General features: G+C 43.1%; 1 protein-coding gene across 1 annotated transcript in view; it reads left to right on the top strand.

Moving 5' to 3' along the window:
• Positions 1-3,735: 3,735 nt before the first annotated feature.
• Positions 3,736-25,178, top strand: part of SIAH3 (siah E3 ubiquitin protein ligase family member 3) — a 121,489-nt gene continuing 100,046 nt past the window's right edge. Inside the window, exon 1 of the mRNA XM_066582040.1 lies at positions 3,736-3,960. Coding sequence (XP_066438137.1) covers positions 3,826-3,960 — 135 coding nt within the window. The 5' untranslated portion in view covers positions 3,736-3,825. The remainder of the gene's footprint in view (positions 3,961-25,178) is intronic.

The following is a 25,178-nucleotide window of genomic DNA, read 5'->3' as shown; positions in this document are numbered from 1 at the left end:
GGTCTCTGGATCTATCAGACCTTCGTGCCTTTGAACAAAAAGGAACAAACACTTTTCAGCAAGATTTTATCTTGCTGAAAACTGTCTCTTATAGTCAGAAGAATACAGTATATTTTTCACTGGACCGAGTGCTGGACCTTTCTGCTTGAACTTTAGTGCTTTTACCTGCTCCTGACATGGAATTATCTAGCACCACTTATTTTTCAGAGACCTTCAGCTAAGGTAAAGTAAAGTCCCCTGGCGCAAGCACCGAGTCATGATTGACTCCTGGGGTGACATCATAACGTGACGTTTTCTTGGCAGACTGTTTTTGCGGGGTGGTTTGCCATTGACTTCCCCAAGAGACCTTCAGAGATCTGAGTAATTGAAGTGGAGAAAAGTCTGTTGAGCAGTTCTGCTGTGGCTGAATAGCTTCTTAGCTTAGGCACTGGAAACCTTCTGCATATGGAGGGCAAGATGGATTCAATCAAGTATCAGGAAATCCTAGGAAAAAGCGTAATGCCTTCTGTGAGGAAACTGAAGCTTTGGTGCCATTAGACCTTCCAACGGGACAATGATCCCAAGCATACCCCAAAGTCCTCCAAGACTTGGTTTCAGAAATCCTAGAAGATTCTGTTATGGCTATCAGAGTCGCCTGGTGTGAACCCCATAGAAAATCTTTGCTGAGTTTCGAAGAAGACAGTTGCAGAGCAAGCAAATCAAGAATATAAGTGAACTGGGGGCCATTATCCATGACAAATAGGTAAAGATTCCTCGAGAACTCAGTCAGAAGCTGGTGTCTGGCTATGTATCATGTTTACAGCAGGTGACAACAGCAAAAAGGTGTTCTAGTAAGTACTAAAGATGCTTGTCGAGAATGGATTTAATACTTTCGAGACTACAGTAGTAATTAAAAGTGGCATTTTATATTGAATTTGGAGAAACCACTTATTATATTAATTGTGGTGAACTATTTAAATTGTTCTTTGTTTGATTGTTTTTTGTTTACGAACAACTGAAAGTTTGCACATTTAGCAAATAAACCTAATTTGCAGAGGGAATCACAGAAGAGCCATATATCAATTTAAAAAAAATCACAGAATGCAGCCATACTTACTGATATACTGATACAAAATATAAGGGCAGGTATAAGCACAGCCACTCACATACCTACCATACATTGAGGGGAATGGCTGCTTAGTATTATACTCACACATGGATAAGGCATACAAAGGGTGCCAGGCCAAATAATACGTGTAGTGCACCATGCAAGCTTACAACCTATTAATGACGCCACATACAATTCTGCTCAGTGGGTTGCCCTGCACTTCAAAGTGAACCACACTGGCATTGAGAGAAGAGGGATATGTAAATTTTAAAAAACCACAGAATGCGGCCATACTTGTTGATATACTAATACAAAATGCAAGAGCAGGTATAGACACCACATCCCTCAGCATGTGAACAGTCAAATTGCAGGAGGAGGAGCTTGCACAGGTGCAAAACACTGATGATTTGAAATGGGGATTGAATAATTTTCTTTATAACTGTATATGTATTATAGACAGCATATCTGTAAGACAGCTTTTATGAAATGGCCAGCTTAGATTTAGCATCTTGAGTTTATGCATACTAGTTAAACTCTAAATAAGGCAGTGATTGGGATACTTTTACAATTGCCCAAGTACAGTTGTCAAAACAGCAGCAAGGGCAACTGTTGACCCATGCAAGCATGAGACCCAGCATGGCAAGTGAGCGATAATTTCTCACTTGTTGGAGTTGCTTGGTTTTTAGCTCACCAATGATCCAAGTGACTGTCGGCCAATGAAAACAGCCAGTTGTTCATCTATAAATGACTGCCTGTTTACTCTGAATGGGGACGGGTGACCAAAAAAAATCTCTGGTGTGCTCTGCCTCCATTCAGTGAGCCATGATCCCTTCTGTAATTGTTCCCTGTAGAAGTACCCTAAATTATGGTCAGATACCAGTTTTACACAATGTAATGTGACAACAATGTGGTTAAATCCAGTGATTTACTGTGCCCTTACTGTGCTTTTACACAGTAATAGTGCCCCCTTTGTGCTCCACACTGTATAAGCGCTCCTTCTTATGACCCACTAAGTAACAGTGCCACCACAATGCACTAGTAATTCACTCATTGTGCTCATCACAAAATAATGTATTATATATGCCACACAGGAATAGTACAGATTATTAATGCTCCTACACAGTAATAATACACACTACTATAATAATAATCCCTCTTTGTGCCTCCCCTATAAAGTAATATAAGAAATCAGAAGAATAGCGCCTTGTGCGAAAAAACACATAAAACGGAAAGTACGGAAAAAGACTCACCTGGTGTGGATGACTAGCCTAATCAAAGAACAGCTACCACACCTTGAACCCTGGTCAACTGGAAGCCAAATGCACTTCTTATGCATTTAATGCATCCAAGGAGTAGGAGAGCGTCAGAGTGAGATCCAAAATGGACAATTTTGGAAAACAAAATCCCAACGCACCTTCTTGATATCTACCTGTGTTTTAAAAAATAAATCTTCTCATCATCAACATTCCACCATTTATTGCGCTGTCTTAACGCCATTCTGGAGGGGTTTTCTATTGATAATAGATCCCTCCCCTCCCAGTAAGTACTGCTTCTATATCTACACTTTTCTTATGAGCACGGGTATTTTTTATTCACCACCTCATTCCCATAAAGTACTATTTCCCCCGTCCCCTTGCTAATTATACCACTGTGGACCCCCTTACTTAGGGTCTGCAGTCACAATTGCAACCCCTGTAGCTCCTCCAGTGTAAATAGCAATGCAATATATCTTCCAGAACATGTGAGTAAGGAGGACATATATTAGGTCTTATGTAGCAATCAAACACAAATCCAGCATATTAAAAGCCTGAAAATATATAGAAACTGTACAAGCAATTCATGAATTAGCATGTGGTATCCTTCCCCCTTAACCATTCTTTCTTGTCTAGAACAATGCACAGTGTAAGAGCAATTTGTTGCTTGCCAATGTGCAGATCAGCAGTGTACATTGCAGACCTCTCTCCCCTCTCTTTGTGACTTTCCGTACTCTGTGTTCATGCATTAATCACTTATCATGCCCGTGCTATTTTTAGAGGCACAACTGTACATTAGACGTTGCTATGCTCCCTGCATACTATTGCAGTGCCCTTGCCTGTGCGTGGCATGTGCTTTCCAGCTCCAGACATTGGCATGTCACCATGAAGATCACACCAGTGACACACTGTTTGTAAACCTTATCTAACAGCTCTCAATCCTCAACACTAGAAGTACCATCACAGCAGCTTGCAAGTAATGTAAACCACAGCTGAGCTGCTCTTTAACTTTCTCTGAGTTTTTTTAATGCTTGATTTTTTTTTTAATACCGATGCTAAAGAGAGCTGAGAGAGTGAAGTGAGTCAATTAATAAATGAAGACATTAAGCAATCAGTTTCTGCAGGCTTCTGTGTAACGCTGGGTAGGCTAGTCTGTAATGGAAAGATTAATGTGATGCGCTGATGTATGGTAATGTGCTATAGTACGTTCCCCAGCACTACCTCTATTCATCAGGGAGCTTCAGTAGGGGGAGGCATCTGTTATTGGCTGCCTCTGGTCCTCAAGGATAACATTCCTGCTCTTTTCATTGGTCAGTAGACTGCTGCAAGATTCTAAGCATCTTATTTTGATGATAAATATGAAGGCATGCTAGGCTGTGCAGGAGTGTAGTGCTCACACAAGGCTACACTCCTCTCCAGGACTGACAGGCTGCTCTCTTCCCATAGCCCTGAACAAGACAGGGGAAAAGGCAGAAAGTTGTTGTGATGCTTTTCTTTACTCAGTGCTTTGGGGCAGTGTTAGATCTTATTCACCTGAGGTTTCAGCACTACCAGGCAAAGAGAGTCTTCTCCTCAGCTGGACAACTGGTCTGTGTGGTCACCCCAAGACAAAACTCAAAGGTGAGTCTACCCTGGACAGCCATACAAGCCAATGCATTGGTATATGTATCTGTAAGAAAGGTTTGCTTTTTCTTAATTCCCTTCTTCTGCTCAGCAGCACTATTGATTCATTGCTTCTCTCCTTGCTCGGCTGCTCTGCTAGTGTGTTATGTAAGAGGTGATTTTCAGAGCATTCATAATGGGATTCATAATTTAATTTGCATGTTAAAATTCAACTGCAGGGCAAATGGGTTTTAATCTCGGAAAGCAATTACATTAAGTTCCTTTGATGTGGTGAAGGAAAGAGAACGTGTTTACACTGCTACTATAGATGCACCCGAGATGATGGCTTAAATCTCCTGCATAATCTGTGCCACTTGTAGGTGCATGAGAGTTTTACAGATTACAGTCCTAAATGATCTGGTTGAGTCTCAAAAGTAGTTTCTACTATTGGTAGAACGTGATAGACTTTGTGTGGACTTCAATAGATGTGGAAGCCAGCATCAGAAATGTTGAAGAAGGACATATTCAGCACATTGTATCTTGATTGTGATAGCACTGTGCAGAAAGTTATCTTATCTTTACCCATTAAAAAGCTATTGTTCTCTTATCTTAACACAACACAACCTATTGCAAAGCAATTTAAAGTGTAAATAAATCATCCTGAAAGCACAGTATACTACATCACATCTCATTAAGAGTCAAGCTGAAGGAAAAGACATCTGTACCAAAAGAGCTATCATTTTTAAAGGAGTCTATACGCAGAACATAGTCTACATGCTTTCATGTGTAGGGTGATTAATCCTTACTGGTTGACACTGTGTGTAGGCAAATTAGTAACTGCCTGTAGTCAATAACAATGATAGGATGTGTACAGACTTCCAGGAAATCGATGATAAACTGTTGGTGTGTGGCAGCTTGTAGCCCCTATGTGTTAATGCTGAACTGGTACTATTTCTGTAGGTCTGAACTAGACAGCTCATTACAGCTATAGAAGGAAAAGCTGCTGTTATTGCTGTCCATGACTGCTGGTGCTGAAGCTGAACAGTTATCGGTGTGAAGTATAGCAGCCAGATACATGTCCCTACTACGCTTTTTCTCCTTACTATGAACATTTATGTAGTGCCTCTGGTCTATCTATCTATCTATCTATCTATCTATCTATCTATCTATCTATCTATCTATCTATCTATCTATCTATCTATCTGTCTGTCTATTGTATCTAGTCATTAGAGGTATTCTAAGAATAGAATAGTGATTTCTAGAATCAGTTTCTGCTTTCAACCCCTGATAGACCACTGTGAGATGTCAGTCATCCAGTGATGTACAGCTACATTTAAGCAGGAGGTAATGTTATAGTATACAGTATATCATTAGACTAATAGCTCTATGGATCAGTAATTGCTACTAGTAATGATGAGGTATATATAATAATAGGACTAATTCCCATGGGTCAGCAATTACTATTTGTGTGTGCAGTGCAGCTGAATATAATGTATGGTACTGTGTAATATACTCTATGACAACTATTCTGAATTAAACTCATGCTGTTGACTGGCTTTGAACTGAGCTGATAAATTTCAATATCACCAGTGTTTATTTGTTTAAATTACCTTTTATTTTCTAAAGTGTCATTGCTTTAATGTTTACAAAATTTTTGTCTAATATCCAGTGTTTATAAATTTGTTGTCCAAATATGTTTTATTATAATATTTGTCTGTAATTAATTTATAGAGTTTGCCTATATAGATGATATGGTATGCTGTATGGGTAATATAAATGGTGAAGCCACTACAGAAATTTGTATCAGCAACATAACTGCTATATATATCTCATTCTATAATTTAGTAAGAGCGCCAATGTGTGGGAAGCAGGTAGAGGTGTAAACAAAGAGATGTGGGATGAAGAAATGTGTAACAATCAGTCAATTACAAAGAGCTACTCTGATAGGTGACTTTTGTTAGGGGCCTTGAAATAGACGGTTAGATGTGATTTGCTAGAATTAAAAGCATTATATTGCTTGATGTTCTCACCATCTTAATTTTGTAATTTGGCACCCATTGCTAACTTTTTTTTTTACGGTAAATGAATGGGCTTTTGTTAAAAACACAAGAAAGCCATTTAATCATACAGAGCTCAGTCTAATATTCTTAATGTATAGTGGAGTAATATGTATATTGATGCATTTACATTAATAACTATATGATTTTGAAAGGATCCAAAGCAACTCATAACACTTTGTTCACTCTGGTCTGGTAAACTGAAATAAAGTACATTTGCTTCATAACTAATATTGTTACTTCAACACATATTTACCAAGAACATAGGTCAATGGAAATTAGTTCATTGAGGGCAGTTGATTGTCAAGTATGACAGCATTGTAAATAACAGATCTATAAGAGTATACAAATGCATTTTTGCAATAAGAATCAATCAATTCTCCACATTTTACCCCAAATCATTTGTTTATGTATGTTGTAAATATGATTAATACAAGTGAACTGAACTTGCTAAGCTTGATTAAATGAAAAAAAGTTATAGGCTCTGAGATTTGTTAGGTATGTGAAGTCGTCAAACATACTTTATCCAAAGAGCCATACTTATGGCTTGTTCATATCCACATCAGAGGACCCTTCAGAACCTTTGTCAATGAATTCTATTAAAACAGGACAAAACAGCGCAGCATGCTGTGCTGTTTTGTCTTAAAAAATGTGGAACCCCAGCCAGAAACCCAATGACCCCCATTATAGTCAATGGTGTCTATTTGGTTCCTTTCGGTTCCATCATATAACGGTTCAGTTCAGCCACTGGGTGTCGTTTCCTTGCTCCCATAATGGAGCAGAAAATGGTACACAAAAGTGCCAATAGGAACAAGGTCTTACTGATACATAGTGGCAAAGACCAATACCCAACAGCATGCAGAAAAGGCCAAATGCTATATGAGAGAGGTTGCACAGCCGCAAAATACTGAAGAGCAACTTACACACTTACCATACATAAGGGGGTGGGGTGGCTGCTTAGCAGTATACTGTACTTGTACAGGACTTTGATAGAGTACCAGTCACACAGTTATGTATTGTACATATGTATACAAAGTTAGTGTAGAACTTTGCAAAAAAAAAATGAGGACTCCTGACATGGGTTGTGAGCTTACGCACAGTATCTGGTCGAAGGTATCAACTAATATCTGGTGCAGGAAACAGTCTAGTTGTGAAATGTTAGGGGAGGCTGGGGTGTCAGTACCTTGTGTGGTTCTTTTAGAACATTTGGGAAAGCATGCCTGATTTAATATTATGGTCATAACTAATAGGCTGTAAACCTGCATGGTGTACTACATGTAACTGTGTGATTGGCACCCTAGGCAAGACTTATCTATGTGCAAATCTAACACTGAGCAACCATCCCTCTGATGAATGTGGTAGGCGTGTGAGTGAATGTTCTTTAGTATTTTTCTTCCCCCACCCCAGCCAGTACAGCATTTCACCTTTTCAGCATGCTGGTGGGAATTAGGATTGATACCTGCCCTTGTATCAGTAAGTATGGCCTTTATATGTGATTTTGAGCAGATGTCATCCCATTTACTGTTACTTCTTTTCCACTTATAAGCTATTTCCATGCATTGTTTGAAGCCATGTTTGAATGGTTTCCTTGTTGGGTATGTACATCTTTGTAGAGTAAAGGTCCCAAGTTACAATATTTTTCATATGCAATGATTGTCCCAGAAGAAATGAATACAGTTACTTGAGAGAACACTGTTCAAGTGAAGAATATATTTATTGCCCGTCATCAACAGGTTTAAAGGCGTTTGTTTTAAAGCTCCCTTATGTGCATGTACGTCAACATATGTTGATTAATTGGAACTTTGATAAGAAAGGCAGCAGTTTAGTGTAAAAATTACCATAATGCAAGGTTTGTCCTCAACATCCTTTTCAAATTTACTTTTGATTGCAGTCTTTTTATAATATTTATTATATTGGTATTACCCCTGAGAGATACTGTAACACAGGATGCACTGTCTATTAGTCACTGTGCACTTCTGTTATAGGCATAAGAGCAGATGTTGCGGGAGCCTGAAGAGTAACCTGAAGCTTCTGGGCCTTGAAGCTAAATACGTAATATTATAGGGTCACTCTGTCCTCCATGTGCCCTTTATAATACTGTATCTTCTAATATGGTAGTGACATAAGATGTCATGGTAGCCTAAGGCGTAACTTGAAGCTTCTGTGAACTGCCCCCCCCCCCTCCCTTTCTCTAATATGTGACATTTAAAATACTGTATCTTCTAATGTGGCAACTTCAATTTCTATAGCTTCCTCTCTGATAGCTATGACTAGGGTCATTTAACATAGCGGGGCTGTTAGTTCTTTTACTCTGCTTCAACAAATCCGTACAGCGACGCCGATGCGCCCGTGTGACTGACACCAGCAGACGGACGTGCCTTAAGACGGCCTTCATTGCCGGTCACATGTTCTTTCCTCCGGTGCTGCAGAGAGACGGCCGTCTGCAGGTACGTCCGTCTCCTTCATGCAGTCACACGGGCGCATCGGCGTCGCTGTGCGGATGCCAATGCGCCCGTGTGACTGAGGCCTAAGTCCTTAACACCACAGGAAATAATAAAATGGCTACATGTTAGTGATCTGCAGAGGTATTGTGTCATCTTCCTATTTGCATAAATTTCCCACAGGAGCATGCATTGCCTTGTAAGTCTCCTCACACCTTCTAAATGCTTTTCCTAAGGAGGAACCATACCCTTTATGACCCACATCATAGGCCTCTCATTTAGCCCAACCAGCAACCTACTGCACACTGATGGGAGCAAAAACCCTGAAACAGTCTGTTTGGGCATGGTTCTCCTTGAATAAAGCTCTGGCTTTAGCTTATATTCTCAGCCATTGTTATGAGGCTTGTTAAAAGGTCCGATATTGACTTGCAAGAATGCAGCTTTCCAATAGGTGGTGCTGTAGAAGCATTATTCCATCCTATTATTTGCATACATTTCCAAGAGGAGCATGCATGGCCTTATAAGTCTGCTCATGCCTTCTAGGTGCTCTCCCTAAGGAGAAATCATACCATTCCTAACCCAGTGGGCCATGCAGCATATGTTGCCAAGATTGCACCCCCTTCTCAGAGCTCTGCAGCTGTTGGTTGAGAATACACCATACAGACTTCTAACTCTCTCCACCCTCTGCAATTAATGCTGGTTAATACTGAGAGCTCTCAGCTTTCCTTAAGCTGCTTTTCCATGTATTTTGCCCCAAATGCATGAGGAAGCAAGTATAAGACAGCAGTAAACTCCCTTGCCAATCTTTGTAGAGTGCTGTTATAGAAGTTGATTTATTAATGATGGTACATAAGATAACACTGTGCAATACAATTTTTGTAACCGACAAGCAGATACAGGCGGCTCATAGTAACTTTAGTGTGCTGAATTTGAATATGATATCCGTTTTTTTTCTGCCACGTAAGGTTTTCCAATTATGGGAAATAATGTAATCCAATTGCCGTTGTATTGTATTTGTTTGAAATATGCCTATACAGTTAATCCAGTAGGCCCGCCAGTAACCTTGCCTAATAAAAAGAATAACAAAAGTGAATGTGCAACTATTTTGCAATCACAATTACACACCACATGCTGACTGAACACAATAAGGGTAGGTTTATGTAACATATAGGGTATGTTTTCACCTGGTGAAAACACTGCAGATCCTCCACCAGTAAGTTGTAAATAATGAACTGTGTTTTTACAGGTCATGGGTTAGACTAAATAAAAGAATCAGGAATCACAGAGGCAGAGGAATACTGGAGGAAAGAAATTCTTTTGGAAATATTCACTGTGTGTATTCCTTAAAACATAACTTTTAATACATAATATTTAAAAACTCGAGGTGCCTCGCTGACACGATATCACATACACAAATAGACATACAAAACAAAAATAAGCTCAACAAAGAGCTAGTGGCCAGAAATACTATGAGAGCACCCTACTTTGAGAATTGACTCACGGAAAAAATGTGGTGGCACCTATAGATTAGTGCCAGCCGGCCGTGATTAGGGGCTAGTGACCAAAATGAAGGTCAATGACTCATAGTTTTGGCAATGAGAATTATAGTTCTGGAATGATGCCAGAGGTAAGGTACACGACTCATATGCCTGTTATCCAGATAAACCGGACAACACGGATTCATTGGTTCACAAATGTTATTTGGTTCAACGCGTTTCTGTCAAGAACTGACTCATCAGGAACCTTATAGTGGAAAAATTGTCATCCCAAAAGTGGGTAAAATAACCTGTAGCAATATATGAGTATAGGGCTGCCGTAATCTAAGGACAAGAGGTATGCACCAGTTCTAGGCAGATGGCCCGATAATAACCTTCTAGTGGCCTTCAGACTGTGCACCCATTGCCCACTCCTTCCTAAGTGGTGAGAAGGCAACACCAAAGCCATACACCTAAAGGAGATGGTAGTGTAGGTAAATGGTCAGCTGAACCATAAAATAGTGGTTCAACAGTAAAACCTAAATAGGTTGGTATATGACCAAAAAATCTCAGCTAGTCTACTAGCAAAAAGACGGGTAACCTATGCTGGCACCAGTAGAGCAAAATAACAAGAAGGTAGGATAGGAGAGACAGAGATATGCAGCAGCACCTCCAGTCTGGATGGTAGACTGGAGGCTAATGTGGTCTATGAGTGACTGTGTCTATTTAAAGAGGCTGAATGGTACACTCCCCCCTGGGGGTGTGTTCCCATTAACCAATGTCTACGCAGGGGTAATTAAGAAATACGCCCCCTTGGGAGGATCCAGTCTCCCATTGCTATGGAGGGCATGAGGCATAAAGAAAAAAAAAAACAAAAAAAAACAATGTTCAGACAGATCTCTGAGTTAGATGATAAAAGCGGACTAGCGGCGATTGCAGCTAAATGATGAAAAGCCCGATTGCAAAGATTGCCACTATGCAGATCGGATGACAGCCGCCGATGACATCATCATGTCAGCGTGTGATCTCGTGACCGCGCGTCATGTGTAGGGGAGGAGCCAATTACGGTACCATGCCCCGCTTTTAAACAGTCTGCAAACACAGCTATTCGTGTATAATAACATGACATCCCGTCGGGACGGAGCCCGGTGCAGATAGATGCCCTGCTTTGAACAGACTATTATGCCGGCCAGCACTGATGTGCCTGCGATCCTATACGATCATGTGACACCTGTCACATGTGGGGGAGGAGCCAATTACGGATCCCTGCCCCGCTGTCAGCAGCCTAATGCCGGCTACGATGCACACTTTGCTATGACTGCGATCCTATGCGATCATGTGACACCTGTCATGTGTGGGGGAGGAGCCAATTCCGGATCCCTACCCCGCTGTCAAAGCAATCAAAAAGTTGCATGTATTCCAAAATAGTACTAACGCAAACCACAGGATGTCCGACAAGAAAGGAGCCCTTGCACAACTTTGTGGACGGAAAAATAAAAAAGTTATTGGGCGCGGAAAATGGTGGCAGAAAATAATTTAAAAAAAATTTAATGTCTTTCATTAAAAAAAACACAGAAAACAAGCCCTCATACAGCTACGTTGATGGATAAATAAAGGAGTTACCATTTTTTTTAAAAAACGAAAACAAAAAAAATGCTTGGTCACTAAGGGGTTAAATAACTTAAAAATGAGACGCGTCGCTATTATTCAGTTTTACCGGTGTAATCAGCAGGTTTTAATTTTACAGAAACGTATCAATTATTTTCTGTAACGAAAAAGTTTTACAAATTTGCTGCATAGTGTTATTATTGGCACACCGTACATTGTAAAATTGTTTATTTAAAAAAGCCTATAATTTAGGTAAGTAAAATAAGCAGCAGGGAATGCAGCATAAACACATCAAAAATTGGAGACATTATTGTATCTGTAACTTTAAAATGAATTTAATTCTAGAGAGCAGACCCTAATGCATCTGTATCAGGGGGAAGTATGAAAGAAAGCTAATAGCTTGCAGTGAATGGTTCAAAATGTCAATGTTCTGTCATAGCCTGCTATCATTAATCATACGCTGAAGCTTTTATCTTGTAAGGCCTTCACATTTCACTATACTCTAATGATAATATATATTAGTTTAGCTGCAGATTTTCCATATAGTTAACAGCTCTCTCTGGCCTTGAAAGATAAAAAGCTCAGGTACTGAAGCATAATCATCCTATACAGAGGGACTAAATGTGAACTATATGGAGTAGGCCACACAGTCCAGGAGTTTAAAGGAGTTTTTCCAAAGATGGCCACACATGTACACCACTTCTCCATTCATTTAAATGAGACTGCTGAAGATAGCAGAGTTCAAGCACTCGACTATCTCTGACGGTCCCACCAAAATGAATGGCACGGTGGTGAGCATATGTGACCATCACAGCATTCCTTCAGGGATGCTTTTGGAAACCTATTCTGCCTATCTGCAATGGCCCCAGTGATCAGCCCCCCAACAATCATGTAGTCATCCTGTGGATTGGGGATACCTTTAATTTGGCCTAGTCCCTTTAAACTTCTAAATATGGTTGCATTCTAAATTTCTCATATTAATTGAAAACTTCTTAAAAAGTTAATTTGTGTGCATATGTTGTGCTGTGCATATGTGTGTGTTTGAACAATTCATTACCCATTACAATGGCTGGAAATTAAATATATAAACAAAAACTGCATTTATCATATGAATGTGTCCTTCCTTACCTTTTCCCTTCACTGGATATAATCAGATATGTGTGCCAAGAGATAAGCAGCTTTTCAAAATGACATGATTTCACAATATTGTATCATGTTGTATTGCAGAATTCGAGTGTTTTTCTAGCATGTTGCAATGTTGTTTTGATTTGCTTTAATGAGAAATTGCAGCCCTTAAAGGGGTTGTCCCATTTCAAGTTGTTTTGTTGCAGGCAGACAGCTCCGTAAATTGCACAGTAGCCAAGTCATGCACTTGAGAATCTTCGGTGCTCTCATTGCAATGAATAGAGTGCAGTCCTGTCTGATCTGTGCTTCCCGCACTGCCCGACCTGCGCTTCCTTCATTTGGAGATGAATTGGAACCCACTTGATCAGTGGGGGTCCCCACCTTTGGACCCCCATGATCAGCTAGTTATCCCTTATCCCATGGATAGCTGATAACTTTTTGGAACTGGAATACCCCTTTAAATCACACATCAAATCTCCATGAATGAAAGTTTCATGTTGAAAATCTTTACTGATATAAAGTACACAATTCATTGAGAACAAAATGATGTGTCAACAGTCAATGGAAACCAAAATAATTAAAAATGCTTTCTGAATTATTTATTTTATATAATATTGGGCTCCCCATGCCCAATACTACATAAAAGAAATATTCCTACTGCAGTGGCGGACCTTGCCTCTTCAGATCATGCCAAAACATCTCAACAGGGTTAAGGTCAGGAATCTGACTTGGCCATTCCAAAACACAGATCTTTTTTTCAATGATTCTAAATTAATTTACTTGTGTGTGTTGGGTCATTGTCTAGTTACGTCAGCTAACATCTCTTCAGTTGGTGGCCCTATAAAATGTTTTGATACACCTTAGAATTTATTTTTTCCAAAATTATTACAAGTTGTTCAAGCCTTGAGGTAGCAAAGCAGCCCATACAATGCTACTTCAACTCCAAACATAGCATTGTTCATATGTTCTAAAAAGTTCTACTTTTGTTTTATCTGTCCGTGGAACATTTTTCCATAACTTCTGTGGAACATTCTGGTGGCCTTGGGCAAACCTGAAACTGTTCGCAATGTTTTTCTGGAAAAATTGTGGTGTCCTTTGCATTTCAGTGCTTTTCTAATAGTGCACACGTGAGCAGAGGTTTTTGTAGTTTGTGGAGCCTTCTGTAGGTCTTTAGCTATTATCTTTGGGTTCTTATCACTTGTTTACCTCTTTCATTATTGCATATGGTTATCTTGGAGTGACCACAATAGCACACCCACTGTTAGGGAGAGTAAAAACAGTCCCAAATTTTCTACAGTTGAAAAAAAAATTGTCTAACTATGGACTGATGTATACCTAGGTTTTTAACAGTGTCCTTGTAGTCTTCTCTAGATTCATGTGTATCTATAATATGTCTTTTGAAGTATTTTGAAAAGTATTTGCATTGAACCATGATTTACACTAACCAATCTTTCTTGAGAAGAACAGATATGTTAGTAACCAATCTTTGTGTGCCTTCATTTAATGAGCAAAGCATCTGAAGAACACACATTTGCAATCTTATCTCCTTAAGGCTAGTGACTTTAACTGTGACACAGATCATGGAACCCAACATCAGTGTGGCCCTGCAGCATCGGAACCTAAAGGATGCGAATAAGGGTGGATTGTGTCTTGCAAGTTGTCATGACCGTGACCCAACAGCCGCAAGAAATCTAACAGGTTTGCAATTCTTGCAATCATCAGGTTGAAGTCATGGCAAATTATGAGCCACAACCCAACCTCATTTGCATCCATTAGATTCCCATGTCATAGGGCTACATTGAAATCTGCAAAATGTGTCTGGATGGAAGTAGCTTTCTTGAAATGCTTTTTGCCAATTAGCTCTTGATGAAGTCATTAATACAGAAATTCACTTACTTTTCCTCTCGGCGTGTTGGATAATTACTCAGTGTACTCAATAAAAGACATGAGCAGTGCGACTGTTTGCGTGTTTTTAGTTTAGTTAGACTGTATTTGTCTATACAGTAATTGGAACGTAGATAACAATCAGATAACATTTTATTAATGATCAATGCAGAAATGCAGGTAATTTCAAAGGGTTCGCTTACTTTTTTTTGCAACTTTTTCCATTAAAAGCTAAATAGAAATTCTCCATTAAAAGTGACCGAAAGCATGACATTATCAGCAAAAATATGACAAGTGCCTGCTGCTAGTAAAAGAGTAGATAACTCCACTAATACACATGTTTACAGTAATTATATGAGGTCATTGGATACCCTATAAACAATCAAGAATAAATTGAGGAAATGTGTGCTGCTACATTATAACGTACTTAATTTTTGATGAAGTTTTGCTGAAGCCTGAATTTCTGCGGAAACCATATACTTTATTCATTAGTTATGATGTAGAGATCCTATGGAAATGTTTAAATATCTTTTATACACTTGAAACCAGAACCTTCTGCCCTGTAATAGTATTCAGCACATTCTCTGGGTATTGATCCACTGTTCTTTGAAAAGCCATATTTAATAGTTCAGACTTCACTTCCCACTATCCGCAGTAATTAAACTGCTGTTATTATAAGTTTTGTTCTCATTTCCTACAAGAAATACATGCAGCATTTCAGTAGTAATAATGTTCTCAGCTAATTTGTTGAGTTTTTATTTTAATCTGACTTCATAGCAAAAGATGGCAAATGTATGAAACCAATGGGCGACTGTTGTTATTGTCTAGTTCCTATGTAGATCTAAACACTCTATTTTTATGGTACTGTATGGGGAGTAAATATAATGTCCCGTTCATTTGCATTGATAGATGTCACAAAATCTTTGAATGACTCTTCTGATCGCTTCCAAATAAGGAAGGGGTCATAAACAAATCTCAATGGCCTGATAGTTTGTGCTTCTCTTCAAATGAACCAAAACCCTCCCACCCATTCCCGCACCCCTCTTTGGCTCTATACATAAAATGAATTCCAGTGTTTCTGCCAGGAATTTTCTCTTTTGTTGAGGAATCTGCACGCGGATTTATTTCCTGTGAATGGGCAAAATTCTTGAGCGCAATTTCTGATGCTCTTCGTCATGGATATGCTTTAAAAAGCAACAGATGAGCAGAATATTGTTGGAAATTGACAAGTCTAAATCTGCATGAAGATCAGCGGTAAAATGCAGAGCAAAAATATGGAAATTTCTGCCATGGTTTTTAAGGCAGAATCGACATGGAAAAATCTTCTTCGGATGAACATACCCCTATGGTTTTCAGCCCCTGGACATTTTCCTGGAGTGTTTCCAGTCATTGACAGATCTTAAATGGTAATGAATATTACAGTGTCTCTAGAGTAGTGTTTTATAGCCAGGGGCTCAGGACCCATATCTGGCTCTAAGACCTCCTAAATGTGTCTTCCCAGCTATATAGGCAGCTGCATATCACCACAATTTGGTTCCTGGGTCAAAGCCATGTCAGAGGTAGCTAACACTGAGGTAAGAGCCTTATTAATTGCCTATATCTTATATATTTTATACTTATTGCAGCTCAATACCATTTACTAAGCTGCAAAAGATGATACTGAACTGGAATTGTAAGCTTTAGAGTTGAGATGAGGAATCATTATTAGATTATTATTACATGAATGCAAAATTCTTCAAACTACAGGAATTTTTGAAAGTCTTTTTAAACCACTTTACAAGTGCTCTTTAACACCCCCAAACACTCCTAACAACTCATAAGAGGAATTCCTGGGGGGCCTATCCCATCTTAAAGTACATTTTCCACTTCCTTCTTTGCCAACATAAGAGCACCTGTAGAGCTTCTCACAATCCATTAAAAGTGGTTGTGACCAGCTTGAAAAAAGCCATCTTTCCAGGTTCCCCCTAACTGCCGCATGGGCTTCCTCTATGATATATAAGTCCTCGGGAACAAACTAACAGGGCAGGAAAAAAAAATTGTGCTGTTTCTGTTGATTTATTTAGCTCTCGGAGGATTGCCAGAATTGGCAACAATTGTGTTCACATGTCAGCTGTGAAAAGTACTCGGAATGTAAAAGATTTCAGCCCCTGGTGGTTAGCAAGACTATTCCCATTCACTGATGACATCAACAAAACTCGAAAACTGTTAGGAATTCAAAGTTTTCTAGGAAGTTGTATGGCTTTTAATTGTACAACGATGGAGGCCTTTTCTACAGGAGATGAATGCACACACTTTTTTGTTGGTATTAGCACCGTAAATCCTATATCAACCATGAGTAGAATGATCTGACCAAAGTGAATCACAAGTATTTATGATGCTGCAAGATTTTTAATCATTAGACCCAAGGTCAGGTCCATTTTATACATATGCAGCCTGTATTAGGCTCATGTGAAACCACTCTAAAAACTTTATTTTAATGGAAAAACTCTTGCTTAAATGTGTACCTTCGCATCGCTTCTATCGACTTACAATCCTCGTGTGTGTGTTTCACGCACGTTAAAGGATCACAAGTGTTTTCCATTACCTTCAATGAGAAACATCACAGTCGCCTGAACATCACAGCGCTATGCAATGTCTTTGAAGGTCCCATCGAAAACAATGGGCGAGGCGTTTCAAGCAAACACCGAAAGATAGCATTTACATTGATGCTGTGAGGAAAAGATCACTTGTGCGAATGAAAGGATTATATATTTGTGCGAGTTTAGTGCGCATTGCACAAAACTGGCACAAGAATATCATTCATGTGAATGAGCCCTGACTGGCAAAATGCTGGAGGGCATGACGGGAAACAAGATGGGCACCGTTTAAGCCTGTCATTTTGGAGATCCAGCGCTTGAGTTTTTTTTCTGTAGTTTGCCTACTAATGAGAAGCCACACAATGGCAAAACATAGCGCAAGCGTGAACCTAGCTTTAGTTATCAAGAGAGCATATGAAAGAAATGTCAGCTCATTAAATTGAAGTATACTTTCTTTCGGATTGTGGACAATCCCTCTACATCGGTATCGGTAATATATTATTTATTAGAACTGCTCCATGAAAGAATTTTTCTCTGTCACTCTTTGCCTTGGTAATAAGGGAGGTATGCTTGTTGTGCCCCAGGTGCTGCTTGATATACTGCCTCCTATGACTACAGAGCTTGTGATTAAATGGCTTTTTACGTTTGTCATGTTTACTCATATGTGATTTTCATTAGTAAGCGCTATTACATCTCATCCTGTGCTGCCTTGTGTTACTGTCACAGCACAAGAAGGGAAAAAAAGAAACCTGGTAAATGCAGTCTCTTCACATCTCAAATAACTGTTTCTCCCCGTTACATTACAGTCTATAATGCAGCTCCAGGCTGAGACTGATTGAATATATTAAGTCTACACGTATTGGCCTAGGGAAACTCAGGCACAGAACTGTGCATGGGAGCAGCAGGAGGGATAGGCTTATAATGAGGCAAAAAGAATGAGGTTTCTGAGCAACAAAGTAACAAAAATAACTCAAGTGCCTATTTTCTATATAGACTTTACTCCTGGAATTTACTTTTAGGACTGTTTCTAGAAAATAAAATAACATCAAGTTACAAAATATGAATAATTTAGCATAGTATCAGAAAAATCCAACGGTTAGCGGCCAAATCTCTTTGGATAAAAAGTCGGTCTTTCATGGGGGTGGTCATGTCAAAGAGAAACATATACAAAATTCAGGTAAAAGCATCGAAGGTTGGTGTCACACAGTCTTCTTTGCAAATATGGCATTTTGTCATTTTTGTGTGACATACACTACAAATAGAGATGAGCGAACGTGTTCTTCCGAGCTTGATATTCGTGCGAATATTAGGGTGTTCGGGATGTTCGTTATTCGTAACGAACACCATGCGGTGTTCTGGTTACTTTCACTTCCTTCCCTGAGACGTTAGCGCGCTTTTCTGGCCAATTGAAAGACAGGGAAGGCATTACAACTTCCCCCTGTGACATTCAAGCCCTATACCACCCCCCTGCTGTGAGTGGCTGGGGTGATCAGGTGTCCGCGGAATATAAAAGTCGGCCCCTCCCGCGGTTCGGCTCAGATGCCGTGTGAGTTAGATGAGGGACAGTGCTGTTTGTACCGGAGCTGCTGTAGGGAAAGAATTGGTAGTTAGTGTAGGCTTCAAGACCCCCCAAAGGTCCTTATTAGGGCCACTGATAGCTGTGTGTTGGCTGCTGTTAGCAGTGGCAATTTTTTTTCTTCTCAAAATCGGCTCTGCAGAGCGTTGCACCTGGCATTAGGGACAGAAGTGCTGCATAGGCAGGGAGAGTGTTAGGAGTGAGTGTAGCCTTCAAGAACCTCAACGGTCCTTTCTAGGGCCATATTTAACCGTGTGCAGTACTGTCCAGGCTGCTGTTAGCTGTGCTGCATTTTTTTTTGCTTCTCAAAATCGCCTCTGCAGAGCATTCCACCCTCCATTGATACTGCAGGGAAAGAATTGTGTAGGCAGGGCCACAACACAGTTATTATTCATTGAATATACGCAGTGCTGCCTTTTGGTGCAAAAAAACGGAAAATAATTCTATTTGTCCTGCCTCTGTCCGTCCTAACGCCGGTGGACACGTGTCGGCTGCGTGTGCAACCTGTAAAAATCAGACGCACCCAGCTACGTTTTACTCCTGGCTTTGCCATTTGCTTTCCTTAATTGGGAAAAAAAATACCTGCTCTGCCACAGTTAATAACTCTGCTACCCTCACGTTCTGTGACACATTAGCAGGAAAACAGCACAGTTATTAAACTTCTCATGTTCATAGAATATACGCAGTGCTGCCTTTTGGTGCAAAAAAACGGAAAATAATTCTATTTGTCCTGCCTCTGTCCGTCCTAACGCCGGTGGACACGTGTCGGCTGCGTGTGAAACCTGTAAAAATCAGACGCACCCAGCTACGTTTTACTCCTGGCTTTGCCATTTGCTTTCCTTAATTGGGAAAAAAAAATACCTGCTCTGCCACAGTTAATAACTCTGCTACCCTCACGTTCTGTGACACATTAGCAGGAAAACAGCACAGTTATTAAACTTCTCATGTTCATAGAATATACGCAGTGCTGCCTTTTGGTGCAAAAAAACGGAAAATAATTCTATTTGTCCTGCCTCTGTCCGTCCTAACGCCGGTGGACACGTGTCGGCTGCGTGTGCAACCTGTAAAAATCAGACGCACCCAGCTACGTTTTACTCCTGGCTTCGCCATTTGCTTTCCTTAATTGGGAAAAAAAATACCTGCTCTGCCACAGTTAATAACTCTGCTACCCTCACATTCTGTGACACATTAGCAGGAAAACAGCACAGTTATTAAACTTAGATTATTCATTCACTAGAGGCAGTGGGGCCTTTCGTTTTCAAAAAAGGGAAAAAATTATATTTGGCCTGCAGTCTTGCGCCAATTTATTAGCTGCCTGTGAAATCAAATCACTGGTAATACAGCATGCTGAGGGGTAGGGGTAGGCCTAGAGGACGTGGACGCGGCCGAGGACGCGGAGGGCCAAGTCAGGGTGTGGGCACAGGCCAAGCTCCTGATCCAGGTGTGTCGCAGCCGACTGCTGCGCGATTAGGAGAGAGGCACGTTTCTGGTGTCCCCACATTCATCGCCCAATTAATGGGTCCACGCGGGAGACGGTTATTAGAAAATGAGCAGTGTGAGCAGGTCCTGTCCTGGATGGCAGAAAGTGCTTCGAGCAACCTATCGTCTACCCGCAGTTCTGCGCCGTCCACTGCTGCCAATCCGAATCCTCTGTCTGCTGCTCCTCCTTCCTCCCAGCCTCCTCACTCCACTACAATAACACCTGCTCAGGAGCGGGAACACTCCCAGGAACTGTTCTCGGGCCCCTGCTTAGATTGGGCAGCAGCGGTTCCTCTCCCACCAGAGGAGTTTATCGTCACTGATGCCCAACCATTCGAAAGTTCCCGGGGTCCGGGGGAAGAGGCTGGGGACTTCCGCCAACTGTCTCAACAACTTTCTGTGGGTGAGGAGGACGATGACGATCAGACACAGTTGTCTTGCAGTGAGGTAGTAGTAAGGGCAGTAAGTCCGAGGGAGCAGTGCACAGAGGATTCGGAGGAAGAGCAGCAGGACGATGAGGTGACTGACCCCACCTGGTGTGCAACGCTTACTCAGGAGGACAGGTCTTCAGAGGGGGAGTCAAGGGCATCAGCAGGGCAGGTTGCAAGAGGCAGTGCGGTGGCCAGGGGTAGAGGCAGGGCCAGACCGAATAATCCACCAAGTGTTTCCCAAAGCGCCCCCTCGCGCCATGCCACCCTGCAGAGGCCGAGGTGCTCTAAGGTCTGGCAGTTTTTCACAGAGACGCCTGACGACCGACGAACAGTGGTGTGCAACCTTTGTCGCGCAAAGCTCAGCCGGGGAGCCAACACCAACAGCCTCACCACCACCACCATGCGCAGACATATGATGGCCAAGCACCCCGCAAGGTGGGACGAAGGCTGTTCAGCACCTCCGGTTTGCCCCCCTGCCTCTCCCCCTGTGCCCCAACCTGCCACTGAGATGCAACCCCCCTCTCAGGACACAGGCACTACCGTCTCCTGGCCTGCACCCACACCCTCACCTCCGCTGTCCTCGGCCCCATCCAGCAGTGTAGTTCAGCGCACCGTCCAGCCGTCGCTTGCGCAACTGTTGCAGCGCAAGCGCAAGTACGCCGCCACGCACCCGCACGCTCAAACGTTAACCGTCCGCATAGCAAAATTCATCAGCCTTGAGATGCTGCCGTATAGGGTTGTGGAAACGGAGTCCTTCAAAAGTATCATGGAGGCGGCGGCCCCGCGCTACTCAGTTCCCAGTCGCCACTACTTTTCCCGATGTGCCGTCCCAGCCCTGCACGACCACGTCTCCCGCAACATTGTACGCGCCCTCACCAACGCGGTTACTGCCACGGTCCACTTAACTACGGACACGTGGACAAGCACAGGCGGGCAGGGCCACTACATCTCCCTGACGGCACATTGGGTGAATTTAGTGGAGGCTGGGACAGAGTCAGAGCCTGGGACCGCTCATGTCCTACCCACCCCCAGAATTGCGGGCCCCAGCTCGGTGGTGGTATCTGCGGAGGTGTATGCTTCCTCCACTAAAGCACCCTCCTCCTCCTCCTCCTCCTCTGTCTCGCAATCAAGATGTGTTAGCAGCAGCATGTCGCCAGCAGTCGGTGTCGCGCGGCGTGGCAGCACAGCGGTGGGCAAGCGTCAGCAGGCCGTGCTGAAACTACTCAGCTTAGGCGATAAGAGGCACACGGCCCACGAACTGCTGCAGGGTCTGACACAGCAGATCGACCGCTGGCTTGCGCCGCTGAGCCTCCAACCGGGCATGGTCGTGTGTGACAACGGCCGTAACCTGGTGGCGGCTCTGCAGCTCGGCAGCCTCACGCACGTGCCATGCCTGGCCCACGTCTTTAATTTGGTGGTTCAGCGCTTTCTGAAAAGCTACCCACGCTTGTCAGACCTGCTCGTAAAGGCGCGCCGGCTCTGCGCACATTTCCGCAAGTCCCACACGGACGCTGCCACCCTGCGCACCCTGCAACATCACTTTAAGCTGCCAGTGCACCGACTGCTGTGCGACGTGCCCACACGGTGGAACTCTACGCTCCACATGTTGGCCAGGCTCTATGAACAGCGTAGAGCTATAGTCGAATACCAACTCCAACATGGGCGGCGCAGTGGGAGTCAGCCTCCTCAATTCCTTTCAGAAGAGTGGGCCTGGTTGGCAGACATCTGCCATGTCCTTGGTAATTTTGAGGAGTCTACCCAGGTGGTGAGCGGCGATGCTACAATCATTAGCGTCACCATTCCTCTGCTATGCATCTTGAGAAATTCCCTGCAAACCATAAAGGCAGCTGCTTTGCGCTCGGAAATGGGGGCGGGGGAAGACAGTATGCCGCTGGATAGTCAGGGCACCCTCCTGTCTATTTCTCAGCGCGTACAGGAGGAGGAGGAGGAGCATGAGGAGGATGAGGAGGAGGGGGAAGAGACAGCTTGGGCCGCTGCTGACGGTACACCGGCTGATTGCCTGTCATCCTTTCAGCGTGTATGGCCTGAGGAGGAGGAGGAGGAGGATCCTGAAAGTGATCTTCCTAGTGAAGACAGCCATGTGTTGCGTACAGGTACCCTGGCACACATGGCTGACTTCATGTTAGGATGCCTTTCTCGTGACCCTCGCGTTGCACGCATTCTGGCCACGACGGATTACTGGGTGTACACACTGCTCGATCCACGGTATAAGGAGAACCTGCCCACTCTGATTCCCGAAGAGGAAAGGGGTTCGAGAGTGTTGCTATACCACAGGACCCTTGCGGACAAGCTGATGGTAAAATTCCCAGCCGACAGCGCTAGTGGCAGAAGGCGCAGTACCGAGGGCAAGGTAGCAGGGGATGTGCGTAGATCGAGCAGCATGTACATCCCAGGCAGTGCAACAGTCTTTAAGGGCCTGGCCAGCTTTATGGCTCCCCACCAAGACTGTGTCACCGCTCCCCAGTCACGGCTGAGTCGGCGGGAGCACTGTAAAAGGATGGTGAGGGAGTACGTAGCGGATCGCACGACCATCCTTGGTGACGCCTCTGCCCCCTACAACTACTGGGTGTCGAAGCTGGACACGTGGCCTGAACTAGCGCTGTATGCCCTGGAGGTGCTTGCTTGTCCTGCGGCTAGCGTCTTGTCGGAGAGGGTGTTTAGTGCGGCTGGGGGAATCATCACAGATAAGCGTAGCCGCTTGTCAACCGACAGTGCCGACAGGCTAACACTCATCAAGATGAACAAAGGCTGGATTTCGCCAGACTTCTGTTCTCCACCAGCGGACAGCAGCGATACGTAAGCAATACGTAGGCTGCACCCGCGGATGGAAGCTACGTTCTCTCTCACCATCCAAAACGGGGACATTTCTGCTTCATCAATCTGTGTCTAATATTCCTCCTCCTCCTCCTGCTCCTCCTCCTGAAACCTCACGTAATCACGCTGAACGGGCAATTTTTCTTAGGGCCACAAGGCTCACTCAAATAATTTTTCTGAACAATTTTTATAAGTTTCAATGCGCTTAAAAGCGTTGGAACTTTAACTTGAACCAATTTTTCGTTACACTGGGCTGCCTCCAGGCCTAGTTACCACTTAAGCCACATTAACCAAAGCGATTAATGGGTTTCACCTGCCCTCTTGGCTGGCCATGGCCAATTTTTGGGATGTACATTAGTACTGTTGATACAGCAATTTTTGTGGGCCCTCGCCTACAGTGTAATCAAATTAATTTTTAGCCCACCTGCATTACAGCTGACGTTACCTCAGCTGTGTTGGGCAATGCAATGGGATATTTTTGTGTACCGCCGGTGGGTTCCAGGGAGCCACCCATGCTGTAGGTGCACACGGAGTTTTTAATACATGTGTCCACTTCTAAAGAACCCCAGTCTGACTGGGGCATGCAGTGTGGGCCGAAGCCCACCTGCATTAAGCATGACATTACTACCTCAGCTGTGTTGGGCAATGCAATGGGATATTTCTATGTACCGCCGGTGGCTTCCTGGCACCCACCCAGGCAGTGGGTCCACAGGGAGTTTAACCTACATGTGTCCACTTCTAAAGAACCCCAGTCTGACTGGGGCATGCAGTGTGGGCCGAAGCCCACCTGTATTACGCACGACATTACTACCTCAGCTGTGTTGGGCAATGCAATGGGATATTTCTATGTACCGCCGGTGGGTTCCAGGGAGCCACCCATGCTGTAGGTGCACACGGAGTTTTTAATACATGTGTCCACTTCTAAAGAACCCCAGTCTGACTGGGGCATGCAGTGTGGGCCAAAGCCCACCTGTATTACGCACGACATTACTACCTCAGCTGTGTTGGGCAATGCAATGGGATATTTCTATGTACCGCCGGTGGCTTCCTGGCACCCACCCAGGCAGTGGGTCCACAGGGAGTTTAACCTACATGTGTCCACTTCTAAAGAACCCCAGTCTGACTGGGGCATGCAGTGTGGGCCGAAGCCCACCTGTATTACGCACGACATTACTACCTCAGCTGTGTTGGGCAATGCAATGGGATATTTCTATGTACCGCCGGTGGCTTCCTGGCACCCACCCATGCTGTGGGTCCACAGGGAATTATAAATGCATCTGTTTCCACTTATAAAGAAACCCAGTCTGACTGGGGCATGCAGTGTGGGCCGAAACCCACCTGCATTAACCCTTTCCAGTCCACTGTGTGACCTGTGAAGACATTAGGGTTTAAGGCTGTACAGCTCCGTTGTTGGTAGACGTCCGTCGGGGTTCTCTTACTGTATATTGCCAGCCTCTCTGCTGTCGGAGCCTATCCTACGTGTCAGCTCATGCAGTACTGGCTTTAGCCAGCATATAGCGCCGTTGTATAAAGGCAGAAAAAGAGTAAGCCCCCTAGGAAAACCATATACAAATTGGATTGGAAAGGGTTAAGCACAACATTACTACCTCAGCTGTGTTGGGCAATGCAATGGGATATTTCTATGTACCGCCGGTGGCTTCCTGGCACCCACCCATGCTGTAGGTGCACACGGAGTTTTTACTACATCTGTACACTTATAAAGAACCCCAGTCAGACTGGGGCATGCAG

Source organism: Eleutherodactylus coqui, chromosome 1 (assembly GCF_035609145.1).
Source record: "Eleutherodactylus coqui strain aEleCoq1 chromosome 1, aEleCoq1.hap1, whole genome shotgun sequence".
In the NCBI taxonomy this organism is placed as follows: Eukaryota; Metazoa; Chordata; class Amphibia; order Anura; family Eleutherodactylidae; genus Eleutherodactylus; species Eleutherodactylus coqui.
Note: the sequence above shows the minus strand (reverse complement) of the source record. Positions and strands in the feature narration are given on the sequence as shown.